General features: G+C 35.8%; 1 protein-coding gene across 3 annotated transcripts in view; it reads right to left on the bottom strand.

The window, feature by feature from the left end:
* fab1 (fab1 kinase) overlaps positions 1-17,526 on the bottom strand; it is a 111,583-nt gene that overhangs the window by 58,200 nt on the left and 35,857 nt on the right. For all 3 annotated transcript variants that reach the window (XM_069845321.1, XM_069845320.1, XM_069845322.1), the window contains exons 16-22: positions 15,411-15,730; positions 11,620-11,866; positions 10,280-10,461; positions 9,998-10,173; positions 9,696-9,827; positions 2,421-2,617; positions 2,193-2,330 (exon numbers count right to left, since the gene is read on the bottom strand). In XM_069845321.1, coding sequence (XP_069701422.1) covers positions 2,193-2,330; positions 2,421-2,617; positions 9,696-9,827; positions 9,998-10,173; positions 10,280-10,461; positions 11,620-11,866; positions 15,411-15,730 — 1,392 coding nt within the window. The remainder of the gene's footprint in view (positions 1-2,192; positions 2,331-2,420; positions 2,618-9,695; positions 9,828-9,997; positions 10,174-10,279; positions 10,462-11,619; positions 11,867-15,410; positions 15,731-17,526) is intronic.

Below are 17,526 nucleotides of genomic sequence, written 5' to 3'. Positions count from 1 at the left end.
AAAAAAAAATCCGAAAAAACTCGGAATATAAAATTCGCTATAAAACGACGTAATAGTAATAATTCGCGAATGTGTTCATATTTCGCTATTAGAACTCTATTTCGCGATTTGTCGCAATTGTTTTATCCGCATATTATTAATCAGAATCACTTAATTCGTAAATATTAGTATAAATCTATTCTATATCTATTATGTCGTGATTTTCGCAACCTCCATAAATATCTATCTGCTTATCTAGAAGATGGAACTTGCAAGTAGTTCCGAAATGGGGACATCAAGTCTCAATTCACAATGGACAACTAGAAACGCTTACAAACCTTAATTTCCATATCGCAATTATTATTTCTCAAAAAGTGTATGTTATAAATAGAGGGAGGAATCATATGCACTAAAAAGTTGAAAAATATGCAAACATATATGCCCTTGAAAACCAGACTATATGCACAAAAAATAACAAAATACGCACTATACATCAGTAGCACGTGGATGTAAGGCCAACAGTCAGCTGGTCACCCCTGGCTTTTAAAGAGCTGATGTGCTGCAGATTTAAATTTTTTATTTATCCTAGTAGAATGCTATGAAAACTGTCGCAGCACCCTATACACAAAACATCTCAGTGCTTCTTTTCTTGAATACATTATTTTTGACAAAATGAAATTTGGAAAGTTTTACATTCTACACAACTCTCGTCTCTGGTAATTTGTGGACCACTTTAGTCGCACTTTAGTGTTCTATCTTTGGATATTAAAGTGAACCACAGTCCAAAAACCATGATTATTTTGTGATTTTCTTCTATTTTCTGGGTATTTTCTGGGTAAGTATCACAGTACACATTTAATGCAAATCAAGAAAACTCTTCCTTTATTTCATTTCTAATCACCCAAACATAATCACTTACTTCACAAGTGTTGAGTGTTAAATGACCTCTGCAGATCAAGGCATTGTCAAAAAAGGAGAACAAGGGAACAACAAAGAGAACAAGGGGAATGCAAGAATAAGGGCTATGAAAACAGTCACATTCTAGGGGAATACAAGGAGAACAAGGGGAATACACGGAGATCAAGTGGAAGAGAAGATGAACAAGAGAAAGACTAGGAAAACAAAGGCAATAAAGGAGAATAAGGGAATACGAGAGGAAAATACAAGGAGAATAAGGGGAATACAATGAGCACAAGGTGACGGCAAGGAGAATAAGGAAAAAACAAATAGAATGAGGGGAACAAGGGGAATATAATGCAAGAAGAACAAGGAGAAAACAAAGATATCAAAAGAAATACGAGGAGAACAAGGGGAATACAAGGAGAACAATGGGAATAGAAGCACGGGATATCAAGGGGAATATAAAGAGAATAAGGCAAGAGGGGGTTGTACTATGGAGGATCGGAAAGTAATGCACAACAATTTCTTTATGGTATACTATTTTGCTTAGCACATTCAAAGTTGGCAGATAGTTTGAATATTGTGCTACAGACAGCAATGGCTCGATTAGGTGTCACCCTGGTGGAACGAGCGTGAAACTACTGAGTAAAGATGGAACGTGTGCTAGCATCATCTACTTGTGAAAAGCAACGAGCTGTAGTCTGTTTCTTCTGAGCAAAACAAAATAGACCGAGTGAAATCCACACGGAAATGTTAGAGGTGTATGGTACTGATTGTCTGGACCGTAGCAACATTTCCAGGTGGTGCAGGTTCTTACCGACGAAGCATGTTCCGGCCGACCAGTGACCGCTTGAACACCACCCAATGTCAGAGGCATTGAGGCAGCAGTCACCCACCCTACAGCCCAGACCTCGCAACATCTGAGTTTCACCTCTTTGGAACAATGAAAAAATTCCTAGGAGGCCAACACTTTGGTTTGGATGAAGAAATGAAATTAGTCTTGCGGAGGTGGTTATACGCCCAGAAAACAGAGTTTTATGAACGAGGTGTACTGAATCTGGTGTCACGATAGGGGAAATGCATCAAGAGACTTGGTTCCTGTGTTGAAAAATAGGTAAAATCTGCAGTTTTTTTCTGCATTATTTCATTTTGCTTACCTATTAAATACGTTGCCACAAAAAGTTGTTGTGCGTTACTTTTCGATCCTCCCTCGTAATTTTACGTGACGTCAATTCCCAAGTTACTTCCCCATACCTAGTGAGGAGAAAGACGTATTCTACGCCAAAAGAATATAAAAATAAACAATTTCTTACTGGTTCTGGAGAAGTAGGACTCATATCCTCCCGCCCCTCAGAGCAGCTGCTGGTATCCTCCCACTGCACAGATGAAGTGCCAGCTGGCGTTACCTCAACTACCAATTCGTCCAGCAAGTGTGTGCTGTTACTAGACACCTATCAGTAAAGAAAAACGAGCAGAAAGGTTGGACTCCCATACATCTTGATTTACATTAATCTGTTAGCAGTCACACTGCACCAACTTACTCTATCATATTCGAGTGAATGGCTTGTAGTTGGAGCTGAGGGCTTGCCTCCTTCACTTTTCCGGTGCTTCTCATCTCTCCGTTTGGAATGCAGTGCAAGATCCTGTATCTTAGCATTCCACGTAACAACCTCATCAGCAATAAATCGTTTTAGCTGCACGACAGAGTCCTCAATATGCCACATCAACTGTTGCACATCTGAAACAAAGTATGACTTTGAATTACTGACTTCACAGAAAGGAAGAACTGCACCCATGTCAGTCACGGACTCGTATTGAATTCTGCAAGCAACAAATAACTACATTGCAGCAGTAGCAGAAGTCTAAGAAGTATATGCATATCAGAAAGCAATGATGCTTGCCATTTGCAATGACCAAGGTAAAATACTTAGCACACACTATTTAATATCTACAATATGAAGTATTCCTCTGATTGATGTTCTGACTGATATGTAAGCCTATATCTATTATTACGCAGTACATCTCACTTGACAATATATGTCAGAGGAAAAACAATTGTTTTGTATGCATCTGAAGTCTGATTAGTGGAATATGTAGCTAATCGGCGATGTATGCATTGGAGGGGGAAAGGAACTGGCCACCCTACCCCATTAACTTCTGGCCTAGTTGCCTCATGAGTAATGCCTTATTGGTGTTATTTATGAGGTTCAAACCTGTCTTCGGACAGTTGACTAAACAACAATATGAAGTAAGGTATTAATTCATTCATCCATAATTTTCTGCCCAAGAGCAGGTCCTTCACTGTAAACCCAGCATTTTCCAATCTTCTCTCTTTTTTCGCCTTCCTCTTAGTCTCCACATAATATATATATTAATGTTGTCGAAGCCCTTAAAGCTCCGAAAGACGAAACACTCCTGTACACTATGCAGTATGTTCGGTTTAGCTGAGAAATAATTTATGAAATATGCACTGAGGGGACAAAATTTCAGTTCGTACTACGGTTTATCCAAAATTCGGTTTAAGCAATGGATTTTTCTCTATTAATTCACCTGGGATCGAAGAGTTTTCGTTTAATTGAGTGTTCAGTTTATCTGATTTCAAATAATGAGGGTCTACTGTAAATCAATCATTAATTAATTAATATTATTATTACTATTGTTTCAGTACATAGCATTGTAATTTTATCTTCTTTGCTGATATCTGGTAACAGATGGTAACATTGAAAAAATGATCAAATCAGCTTTTTAGGAAATAATCTTACGTGAAATCCACTACTGGGTGTTCATTTCAAAGTGTGTCATGACGTCACTGTTGATGAGTCAGCGATTTGAAGCAAGTTTCAGCTTTTGTGTCAGAGAAGTTGCCTATTAATCAAGGCGTTCAATCTGAACTTGAGAACATGTACGGTATAACTTGAACGTCGTAGCAACAGATGGCAGTCTGCACTGTCTGTGTGCTACCATAACCTCTTTCGAACTGTCTTTTGCACGGCCAAGTCGTATGCAGGGTATTTGTTATCATCGGTTGCATACGGCAACATTCCACAACACAAATCAAATGCTCCGTGTCCATGTTGACTGTCCAAGTTAATGTCAACAAATACGTAAGTAATTGTCTTAACCCTCTCCCCATATCCCGACAGTAAGAAAAAACTCACCTCAGTACATGTTTCAAAACAGTTCACATTCCTGCCACTACCGGCGTTACCGTACGTATCGGTAAGTACTCTTCTGAATGAACGCCATACTTGCTAGGCAACTTCTCTGGCACATAAGTAATACACCTCTGCGGAAGTGTAGGAAGATTGAATTCTCTAGGCTCATCGACTAGCCACATGATGGCATACAGCGAGCCATGACACACTTTGAACTGAAAACCCAGTATCGTTAAGACAGCATGGTTCTAATTCACAGACTGTGTATGTGCATAAAAAATAGCGCTATCTATGGTAAGGAATATGACATTGAATAATGAAGTAACGATCTCTATATGGAAAGCCAACTAGATGTGGTGCCCTCAGCAGCTAGTGAAGTGTACTTGTTAGATTCACACTTCCCCACTGATGGGTATCATTACTGTTGACAAGACGAAAATAAAGTTCACTAAAGGTGACAATAAGTGATCATAACAAATACCATCATCACCTGGGAAAGCCATGTAGGTACTGTAAAAGTAGAATTTTGATGTCGTTCTTCATACCAATGCAAGCCCACAGTCCATACACTGCAGCATGAACAGCGCAAAAAAGCTCAGCAATTCCAAGTAGGAACCTGTATAGCCTAGTTCTCACACCAAGTCATTTCCACCTTTCCCATCATCTCAAGAACTGGCTTTGTTCTCAATGCTTCCATAAGAGTGAGGAGTTGGAAGCAGCTGTGTTGAAGTGGCTGACATCTTAAGCATTACATTTCTATGCACAAGGCAATAAAAAGAACTGGTATTCTAGTACAAGAAGTGTTTGCAAAAAAATGGTGACTATAAGAAAGTAAAATGGATATACATATATTTTTATCCTGGCTGCAAAAGGGTATCTGTCGGATACAGGGGGGAGAGCCAATAATCCTTCCCATTGAAGGCTTTAAGGAACCAACCTGGACAAATACCCAATGTCCCATCCCTACCTTCCCGTGGTGCAGCTGTTAGTAAGCATAATTTTACGAGCTGAACTAAAGGGTGGGGCTACTCATCCATTAGCACTGGTCAGCTTGATGAGTTAATGACTGAATTTGATATAATTTTCCTCTATCCAATAACTAATTTCCTCTTTACCCTTTCCTATCCAGTCCTCTGACTGAACTCTTACTTTCTTCGACCCCAACGGCATTAGAGCATTCGAGGCCTAGGGGTTCATTTCCCTTTCCTTCCTCCTCTTTCTACTTTTCTGTTCCTAGTGCTGACCTGCTATGGCACTAAAATCGCCCTCCAGTGGTTTGAGGATGGAAAGCTGGTGATCAACAAGATCTCCCAGCTAGGTCCAATGGACCTGTCGACCAACAGCAGGTGTGGTCCTCCAGACATTCTGGGGGTTGTGTGTGAATGAAGTAGCCACCAAAACGTTAAAACATGGTGTTCACTTAAATCGGCTACAACTTGCCATTTAACTCCAATATGAAATGAGTACCATTAAGGTAAAATTATCCGGAGGTAAAATAGTCCCCCAATCGGATCTCCGGGCGGGGACTACTTTAATGGTACAGAATCAACTAAACATCTTACAATGGAATGCTGGCGGTATAACATCAGCCAAGAAGACTGAACTAGCCAATATACTCTCAGATAATAATATAGATATCTTCCTTATCCAAGAAGCAAATCTTAATGCTGACCAATTAAAATATTTTAATTTTAAAGGTTTTAATATGAAACTGTTACCCAAAGGTAGACAGATCAGTAGTGGAATTCTCGCAGGTACATCAAAGAAATTAATTACAAACTTTCAAATCATAAAAGAAATGGATAATCAAGACAAATTAGAACTAATAAAAATTGAAGTATGGAAAAATCAACAACATTTCAAAATCTACAGTGCCTATAACCCACCTAATAATCCCCTTGATCTAACTTTGTTTGATATACAACCTAAAACTATCATAATTGGTGACTTTAACGCCCACTCCCAACTTTGGGGCTACGATAATGTAAACCAACCTGGAAAAATGATCATGGACCTCCTAAATACTACAACCGCAGAACTTGTCTACAGAAAAGAAGATCCCCCTACTTTCATCCATTATTCTGGTTCTGGTACAAATCCAGACTTATTACTAGTAACATCAGATATCCATCACGAAACCAAGAAAAAAATAATTGAAGACCCTGGATCTGGCCATAGAGTCATCATTGCTTCTATCCATCTCCACCAAAACCGAAGACAGGCACCCTACAATAACAAAACAACATGGAACTTTAAGAAAGCGAATTGGAAACTATTTACAACAGAACTCGACGAACACCTCAAGGTCAACACACCACTAATGGAAAATATAAACTCAGATAGATTGAACAAATATTTCTGTGAATCTCTTCTTAAAATTGCAAAAAAGCACATTCCACGAGGCAAACCAAAAAAATACACCCCATTCTGGACAGAAAACCTGAATTTATTGAAACAAGATAGAGATAAAGAAAGAACCAAAGCAGAACATTGCAAAACACCAGAAGATACTCAAGATTGGAGGAAGAAGACTGCCATTCTTAAAAAAGCAATCATAACAGCAAAAAAGAACAGTTTCAATAAATTTATTGAAAATATTAATTACAGAACTGATAGCACTAAAACATATAAATTTCTGAAGAATATTTCCAATACACAGGAAAATACTAGCCAACCTATTATTCATAATAACAAAACACTAACAGATAGTAGAGATATAGCAAACGCATTTAATAAACACTTCTCAAACTCTCACAGATTACATCCCAATATAAAAAAAAAATTGACAAATTTATCAAAAGAGAATTACATAAAAATAATAAAAACAATATTACTAGTACAAAACCTGAAATATTTCATAAAAATTTTACTTCCAAAGAATTAACTCTAGCTATACAAAATTTAAAACCCAAGAAATCTCCTGGCCCCGACAACATTCATTCCGAATTTTTTAAATATCGGGGGGAAAAAGACAAGTCTGTACTTTTATCCACTTTCAATTTATCATGGAACACCTCAATTTCTGCAGCTTGGAAAAAAGCAATCATTGTACCAATTCACAAAAAAGGGAAACCTGCTCATGATGTTAATAGTTATCGACCAATAGCACTATTAAGCATGATAGCAAAAACCATGGAGTCCATGATCTCCAACAGATTAACTTGGTATTTAGAATCCCAAAATCTTTTATTACCAAGACAAGCCGGTTTTCGACAACTACACTCTACCAATGAACAAGTTATACGCCTCGGCCAAGAAATAAAAGACAGTTTTAACAAGAAAGAAGATACCTTGGCAATATTTATTGACTTTCAGTTAGCATATGACTCTGTTTGGAGAAATAAATTATTACTAAAACTCCAGAAATTAGGTATCTCCAGCAATATGTTCAGATGGATATCAGAATTCCTTAGTCAAAGATTCATTGCCACTAAATTCAATAACTCACTTTCTAGTTACAGACAAACATATCGAGGTCTACCTCAGGGCGCTGTCCTCAACACAACTTTATTCAATATTTATATAAATGACTTACCCTCCCTATTAGACGAATCAAATATGAAAACAGCACTATTTGCAGATGATATAGTTTTGTGGACTTCCGGATCTTACAGACATAGAGACAAGATTCAAAATTCTGCTCTTAAAGCTCTAAATCAACTACATGAATGGAATACATCAAATTTGATGACACTCAATTTAAGCAAAAGTAACTACCAAATATTTTCACTCGGTAAAAAAGAAAGAGAATTCAATATCCAATACAATGGCCAACACCTTCCTAGGACTTATGAATCCAAATATCTTGGAGTTATTTTCGATAATAAGTTGACATGGAGCAACCATTTGAAATACATTTCTGAAAAAGCTCGTAAAAGATTCTCCCTTCTAAAAAGACTAGCAGGAAAGAAATGGGGATGCTCTAGGAATACTTTGAACACTACATACAAAACGTTTATACAGCCAGTGCTGACAAACTGCGGAGAAATTTTAATTACTTCACCTTTCATAAACGACATAGAATATGTTCAAAACCAAGCTCTCAGACTCATTACTGGTGGAATCAAAACAACGCCAATAGATTCTATGAGATTCCTCACTAATATTAACAGCATCAGAATGACAATAGAAGAAAAAGCACTGATTCAATATGAAAAACTTATCAGATTACCAGGTAACAATTGGCATTCATATAGTCCTCTTTGTAGATTGAAAACTCAAAAAAGTTTCATATCCATTGTTCAAGAATTAAAACAGAAAATCAATATCCCGAATTTAAAAGAAAACTTACAAATTAAACCAAACCCTTTAACTCTATTAAATATAGAATATAATCTAAATTTAACAGAAGAAATACTGAAATCAGAAGTAAACACTGAAATACTGAAACAATTGTCTTTAGAGACAATTAATATTAGGTACCCTCCACAAAACTGGCTTCATTTATACACCGACGGATCCTTGATCTCCAGAGAAAAAGGTGCCGGTGCAGGTGTTACGTGCTGTCTCTTCTCACTTTATAGATCTCTTGGATATGGAACAACAAGTTTTGATGGTGAAATCATTGCAATAAGTGAATGTCTCAGGAATCTTCTATGTCACATCAATAAATTTAGGAATGCAGTTATATTGTTAGACTCCAAAGCAGCTATTCTATCAATCGTCTCTAAACACACACCTTCATCTCAAACAGCAGAAATAACTAAAATGCTCTCTCAATTAATATCACTCAATAAAAGAATTGTATTCCAATGGATACCATCCCATTGTGGAATCCTGGGAAACGAGAATGCGGATGCTTTAGCAAAGAAGGGCAGCACTGCTACTTACAGACCTGTTACTAAGTCTACGTATTACTCTGTGAAGAGATTTATTAAATCTACATACTTAGACTTCAACAAACAAAATTTGATAACTCAATCCCAAGGGAAAAAATGGAACTCTCTGCATCAAAATCCACAGTTAATTCCTGATTTACCACGAAAATCGTCTGTAGCTGCATTTAGATTGGCAACAGGCCATGATTGTTTGGCCAAACACCTGCATAGAATTGGAATATATCAGTCCCCTAACTGCCCATTGTGCAACTCAAACCAAGAAATGGATTCGGAACACCTCAAAATCTGTGCTTCAGTGGCTAGTCATGATAATATCTTTGAAAAATATTGGAGTGCAAGAGGTCAAATTACTTTATTGTCAAACGCCTGGCATTAGAAAACAACAACAACATATTTTTATCCTTATTCGTTTTTCTTAATGATCTACTGATCTTTGCTTTCGAAATGCGTCTTGTATAACAGCTTCAATTTGTGAATCTCTCTTCGTTATTAATTTAATTTAATCCTTTAAGAGTTATTAATGTATTGTATTTTTTCGTGGGCTCAAAGTAGTAGAATAAAATGGATTTTTATCGGGTGATAAACAGTTTGGAATCGAGTAACACTATAGGTCTCCTGTCGAAGATTTATGGCACATAAAGAACTCATGACCTTTGTGGACAAATGTCTAGATGTGGTCTCGTTTAACACTGCAGATGTGTCTGCAGATATCTTCTAAGATTGCAGAGATCTCTAAGAGGCAATGGAGAAAACAATACAGAAAAGAAGCACAGTAAACCTTTAGGGATCACAGAAAGAAAAGATAAATTATTCAAATTTTTACCTTTTTCTGCAACTTGACCCTCCAATTTTTTTGCTTCTAGCGTCGGTGACGTAAGTTTTAACTGAATCTCTTCAATACAAGATTTAAAATGTACTTGCTCTTTCTGCAATTGCTGTTTCATTGAAGCAATACCTATTAATGAAGCAAAATATACAGATTTAGATAATATGGATAAAGAATAAAAAATATTTAAACCAAGCTAATCACAATCATAAAAGAACATGCAATGAATACACAATTCCTTTACCGCTCAGGTTATATAAAACTAGTAGTCAAATGCAAAAACAATATCATATACATACCATCCAATTCCGTTCCCAGGGAGCAAAGTTTTTCTAATATACAACTGTACACTTCATAACCCTTCAGAGCAAGAAGTTTAATTTCTTCTATAACATTAGACTGTTGCTGTGGATCATAATACGTGGCAATAAGAGGTGGAGGCAACGATATGTCCCACAGAGTAATACTGGTATACCTGCAACAATTTTTTATTGTTATGCTCATTCAGAAAAACATTTCGGCTGTAAACCATGATACAGAAAACTATCTCTCTATTGTAACACCTTCAGTTAAATACATACTTGAATGATGCAACAATATTCTGCATCCCAAAATACTGATAATGCTCATGATGTAGAGAATGTGGGCAGACTGTGCCTTCTTGTCCACGACGTCTGTATATGCCACCATGGAAGCGCAGCTCCAGATACTTGGCAAATGAGAGAGACCAAGTGTCTGCGGACATTGGAACTACTGGTGACACCTGCCCAAAATCAAGATAAATATATTACATTTAATTAAATTTTAATTTATTTTATTACAACCATTCAGAAATACAATAATTGCAGTAGATTAAGTCAATAAGGAAAAATTTACACAATAAAAATACATAAGAACATTTACAGTGTACTATAAAACAGAATAACTTTGGAATATAGTGGGTTACAGATAAAAATTAAATTAAATAATTATCCAAGTAATCCTGAACATTATAAACATTTTATTTAACAGAACTAATGAACCAAAATATACAGATTTAGATAATATGGATAAAGAAGAAAAAATATTTAAACCAAGTTAATCACAATCATACTTCTCAGGCTACACATTTGATGACAAACATTCAAACATCTATTACCATGGATGACTAGAAATAGTAGATGGACAAGGAAAAGTAGAACTCCCTGTATGTCCAAAAATTTCCTATTTCCAATAAAATACATTTTTCCTGCGACCATTTATTTTCCCGTGAACTGTTGCCATAATGTAATTTCTCAAGTCACAGCCTAAAAGACAGATCGTTTACAAAAATGCGCTGGCAAAGGAACACACTCTGCAATCAAATTGACACGGCAATACCTGAACAGACACACCTTCAACATGATCTGCTATCCATTGTTCCTATCATTATTGTACATGAAGCAGAGAAGAGGAGAGAAAGGCTCACATTTTGTGTGAAGCTGATGAAGAAAGTGATGCTGTAACGAAAGTTAGTGTGAGCAGTCATCCATCCAGGCACAGTTAGCTGTACCACACATAATAAAAGTGTTAATAAATAATGTAGTTAAATTTTCCAATTTGTAGACGTTTGGTTGATTTCTTAATTACACAATGCTTTAAGGAGAGTCTGTACAGCCATCCCATCAATGTAAAGCAGAGTAATAAAAGATAAAAACCGTAATATTAACCTGTTACATACAATAATACTTGAAGAATAACCCCTAAAAATTTCAAATGTGTATCTTATGTAAGTCCTGAGAAAAGTGCACCTAAATTAGATGAAATTTACATTGCTGGGATAGGCAGTACAGACTCCCATTAATAAAATAAAAAATTGAGTATTTATAATAAACAATTACAACATTTTGGTCATTGCTGCTATTATAGCAGTCAGCCATGGAATTCTTAAATTAAGACTCACCATCTTGCACTTACTGCACCAACTCCACATGACAATTCCATTTCCATCTGTATCTGGAATCTGTTTGTCAAGTTCCTTTAAGACAATATGAACGCAACCCACATCATGAACAAATCGACGAACATGTTGTACCATGGGAGTTTCGCATGTTTCCGACGGACAGACATAAGAAGCACGAAAACAATAGCGCTCCAGGAAGCTGCCCAAAGGAATGTCATTGTGCCCATAGAAATCCATGTATACAATCCTGTTCAAAGAAAGAAGACGAACTCTAGTTTACTTATAATTTATAATGGAAATCACCATTCCGCACTTGATATAAAAAAAAAAGAATCCAGGCATTTATAATACAAATAAATAGTTATTATACACAGTAATAATCATGAGAAATTTTTGTCGTAGATTTACGGAATAGAAGAGAATTCTGTACCAGAATGGGCTTCAGACAAAATTATCGGCCATTTTCTTCGGACAGATGTTCTTATAAGTTATGTTAAAGCACAGACGTCTCACATAATCAAATTAGGGGGGAAAAAAAACATTTCTTAACAATGTTGCGAAGATTCTAAGGACTTCTTCAAATTACTTAAAAAGTGAGGAAAAAGGAAAAAATATAGAAATGGATTGATAGTATTGAATATCAAATGTTAATGAGGTAGACACAACTAAATCACTAAGTACATAAGGTTAACACACCAGTAATCTGCATCTAGAATAGGTATCGACTTTAGGGGGAAGGGAGAGCAAAGCACATTTTGTCTCCTCAACTTATACAGCCAGGGCTGTCGCCACTCCAAAAATATTAACAAAATAACTTAAAAGAAAGATTTCTCATGTTAAAAAAAAATATATTAATTTGTTTGAAAGATGAACTAGAATATATGCCAAAAATGATTTCAAATCCACAGAGAAGATCAGCAGTCACAATGAACATGTCAATGATGCCACTCACAATGTCCCCCCTTTCTTTCCTCCTGCATTTGAGATTCGCATGCATAATGCAAAGGTCTGTGATCTAATGTTTTCAAATCTATCAACTATTGCAATCGAACAGTAAAGGTCATAAGTATTACGAAGCGGAAATATAAATTTACAGAATTAACAGTTTAATTAATAGCGTATTTGACTAAATTTTTGCCTAATATCAGAAAAATTATTTTTGATGTTCAACATTTTTTCATAAACAATTAAATGTGTTGCAAAATTTTGTTCTTATTGTTGTTAGCCAATGCTGAATTCTTGGCAATAAAGCCATTAACTCTCTTCCTCTCTAATGTGGGAGAATGTTACGAAATTTTAGAGTAATCATTATCATCAACATTCAGTTTCAGTGATCATTTTTGTGATGGTCGTCATCATGGGTGTGTTTGTTAAGTGATCACAATCAGTGATTGTCTATTGAAAACTGATAAATTTAAAAAAAAGAAAACAGCCCAAAATAAAATTTCAATTAATGGAAACAGAATGATAAATTGGGTTGTAGTAGTGGCAGTGAAACTAATGCTTCATGTTCATCATCGTTGCAAGGTTCAAAGAAGGGAGAGCGAAGCACTGGAAGAGAAAGGTGGTGCATAAGGGCCACTGTTTGCAACTATCTTGGGTTAATCAAAATCCATAGGTATTATGTGGAAAATCAGATCAGACGACGTTATTTTCTGTAAAATATGTAAAGAATTTTTTTTTTAGAAATAGCTATTAAAGTTTTCTCAGAATTTTGTGTAGGATTATGTTCCTTGCCCCCCCCCCACGCAATACAGTAGCACGCAAATTAATCCGAACACGACATATTTTTACATTTTCTGTCATTGTTGGCCTCACAGCTCCTCATACCGCTTTAATTGACATCTGTAGTACATGTAATTCCATTGTTGAAGGTCTGTCGTTATTATTTTTTTTATAATATGTGACTTTTGCCTGTTGTTTTGTACTTATAAGCATTTCAGTTGTGTTGAAGACTTAATACTGCAATCCTGTGTACATTCTGTCGTCTTCACAAATGGATACAACTCCACGAAAACGATCTAAAATTATAACATTAGCAGAGCATTCTTCTATGACACAGAGGCAAATTGCTGCAGAATGTCATATCGGTTTGGCTACTGTTAATTCGATCATAAAACGATACAGGGAGACTGGATTCATCACACCCCAGAAAAAATGAAACTGGCCGGAAAAGGAAGACTTCACCTGCAGATGATCGTTTAATTGTCAGGAAAAGTAAATTAAATCCTAGACTAACTGCTGTCGACTTAACCCGCGAGTTAATGGCTACCACTGGGGTGAATATTCACGTCACAACAGTGCGGCGTAGGCTTTTGGAAGCTGGATGAAGGGCTCATAAGCCTATTAAGAAGCAACTGCTAACCCCTGTTACGTGCAAAAAGCGCTTAATGTGGGCAAAATTACATCAACACTGGACAGTGAATGACTGGAAGAATGTACTTTTTTCCGATGAGTCTCATTTCGAGGTCCACGGCCACCGTGTTTCTTACGTACGGAAAGGATCCGAAAAAAGTAACAGCAGCTCATCTCCAACAAGCTCCCAAATACCCCCCTAAAGTAATGTTTTGGGGTTGTTTTACACATGAAGGGCCTGGAGCATTAATACCTATCAAGGGAATGATGAATTCTGACAAATATATTCACTTATTGGAAATCAGAATCGTACCCCAGCTGCAAAAATCATTTCCGGATGGCAGAGGTGTGTTCCAACAAGACCTGGCACCATGCCATATGTCTCGAAAAACTACAGAATTCTTCAACAAGAAGAATATTCAGGTACTCCCCAGGCCAGGCAACTCACCCGACATCAACCCCATTAGGAACTTGTGGTCAATTTGCAAAAGAAGAATGCAAAAAATGGATTGTTCTACAAAGGAGAAGATTATTTCTGTGCTCATTGGTGTATGGTTTCGCGATGAAGAAATGAATATTTGTGGGAAATTAGTGGAATCCATGCCAAATCGTCTCAGAGCTGTTATTAGGAACAAGGGAGGCCACATAGATTACTGAGGTATGTCTTAGATCCTTTTTTTATCCCGTTTGAGTGTTTTTGCATAAGTAATTACGTTGTTGAGATTAATTTGCACGCTACTGTATGTAAAAGAAGTCAGCACCTATGGCATCTAGAACTATTCTACCAACAAGAAAAATATTTACAATACTTAAAGAATACTTAATTACAAATGACTTTCAGAAAACCCGGAGATTCATTGCCACCCTCACATAAACCCGCCAAAAGTCTCTATCCTGAGCAAGATTAATCCAGTCCCTACATCATATCCCACTTCCCTCAAATCCATTTTAATATTATCTTCTCATCTACGTCTCGACCTTCCCAAAGGTTTTTCCCTCAGGTCTCCCAACTAATGCTCTATACACATTTCTGGATTCACCCATATGTGCTACATGCCCTGTCCGTCTCTAAGGTCTGGATTTAATATTCCTAATTACGTTAGGTAAAGAATACAATGCGTGCAGTTCTGCATTGTGTAACTTTCTCCATTCTCCTGTAACTTCATCCCTCTTAGCCCCAAATATTTTCCTAAGCATCTTATTCTCAAACATCTTTAACCTCTGCAGTGAAAGTGAAAGTCCAAGTTTCACAACCATACAAAGCAACCAATAATGTAACTGTTTTATAAATTCTAACTTTCAATTTGTTTGAAAGCACACTAATTGACAAAAACTTCTCAACCGAATAGTAGCAGGCATTTCCCATATTTATTCTGCGTTTAATTTTCTCTAAAGTGTCATACTTAAGGAATACAGTGTTTCGAAATGTAACTTACCATGGGTTAACACAAAACGCTGGAGCATTTTGCGACTCATGGGAGTAGCTGCAAAAAAGCACAGCAAGACGTTGATGATTAGCAGGATCCAATGCATCAGGCCATGAGTTTTGTTTAGTAACTGCAGATAAATTCGTTGCATCCCCCGTTGTACTGCTGCCCCATGTTGGTGCCTTGTTGACAAGAGATTGCTCAGGAGAACCTGGAGTTGATGTAATTCGACCCCCACACGCTCGGAAATGGGCCAACAGAGTCTGAATCTCTCGGCTATCGATAGAATTTGTAAGTTTAGCAGTGACAAATGGATGCTGTGGCCGAAGCTGTAACACAATAACAAAATATTGTAATATCTCACAAAATAATTTATAAATATGTATGCTTCATTTTCTAGATGCCAATCCTTTTTACATTCACAACATATCCACTTTTTCAAAGTCTGAGAAATTACCGATCAATGTGAAAATATATTTTCCAAGAATATTAGAAATAATAACTTTAAGGGATTATGTACAGCTTACAGCAAGTAAAAATTTTGGAAATATTCAACATTTTTTTCCTTCATTACTGTATCTTGTACAATAATGATAATTAGTATGTGTAAAACACTGTCCTTCTGCTATAAGTAAAAAAAAAAAATACTTTTACGATTTAAAAAAAATTATCCCCCCCCCCCCCACCGTGCAGTGATGAAGCGTTTCCCACATAACTAAAAAACTATCCAACATTCTGTGATGAAATTTTTTGTATGTATTTATGCATGTCATATCTACAATATGATGTAAGATCACTTCTCTACCTTTGATAGATTGTCTGATAAAAAATAAATTCATTTTAAAAAATAGTCAAATATCAGTATTTTCTTCTAACACAAAATAAAAAAAAAATGTTATTTATCAAGGAATGTAGTTGAAAGAGCATGATATTGTAAACATGAGTTTCAGCAATAAAATAAAAGAGAGAGAACATGAAAAAGTTAACAAGTTTATGAGTTATGAGGGAAATGCTTCATCACTGCACAGTAAACTGCCACTATTTTCAATTTTGAAAAAATATATTTAAAAAAATTTTTTTAATCTTAAAAATATTTTTTTTCATATAGCAGAAAGACAGTGTTTTACACATACCAATTTTCATTATTGTCCAAGATACAGTAATGGAGGAAAAAAATGTTGAATATTTCCAAAAATGTTACTGCTGTAAGCTGTACCTAACCCCTTAACTGACTTTGTTTTCACCCAGAAAAAACACGTACCTCCAATATAAACTGGTATTATGTTAATTATGTACTAATTAAAATAAATTCATCAGGATGCTGGGTGGGCACTGGTCCCATACACTCGCAGAAATTTCATTAGAAAATTTCTTTCTTCATGAGGACTCGAACCAGTGCTTATCCCATATTGCTAGCCTAAGGCATGATACTTGAGACCACATGGCTATGGTACAGAGTACATTGTGTATATACACATTATTATTATTATTATTATTATTATTATTATTATTATTATTACTACCATTATCATTATTACTGTTACCATTAGCTTAATCATCATATCAATAATAATAATAATAATAATAATAATAATAATAATAATAATAATAATAATAATAATAAACATCATCAGAACCGTCATAATCATCATCATCATCATTATTATTACTATTACTCTTATTCTTGTTATTATTTATCATCATCATTATTGAAAAAACCTTATAATCTACGAACGCTTTTGGTTGTTGATTTGGCAATCTAATACCATTGCACTCAGCCCTGACAAATAATTTTTCAGCTATCATAAATATTTAAAATTTTGAGAACATCCTCTAAATTCTCCACATACCTAAACTTCGTAAAACATATATAGAAACTATTACTTTATAGTTCAAGCGAGAAAATTTTATTTTTGTTGACCTTCCTTATCAACACTAATTATTATTATGTCTGGCATCTTAAAACAAAGATTCTGCTGTTGGGGCTATAACAATGAGCAAGAATTGAAAAAAAAAATGAAGACAATGGCGACAATGATGATGATGATGATGATGATGATGTGGAATAGGTGGAGGATGAGGTGGTGAATGACGATGGCGACGATGATGGAAATGATGATTGATT

Source organism: Periplaneta americana, chromosome 14 (genome assembly GCF_040183065.1).
Source record: "Periplaneta americana isolate PAMFEO1 chromosome 14, P.americana_PAMFEO1_priV1, whole genome shotgun sequence".
NCBI lineage: Eukaryota > Metazoa > Arthropoda > Insecta > Blattodea > Blattidae > Periplaneta > Periplaneta americana.
This window is presented reverse-complemented; position numbering and strand designations above follow the sequence as displayed.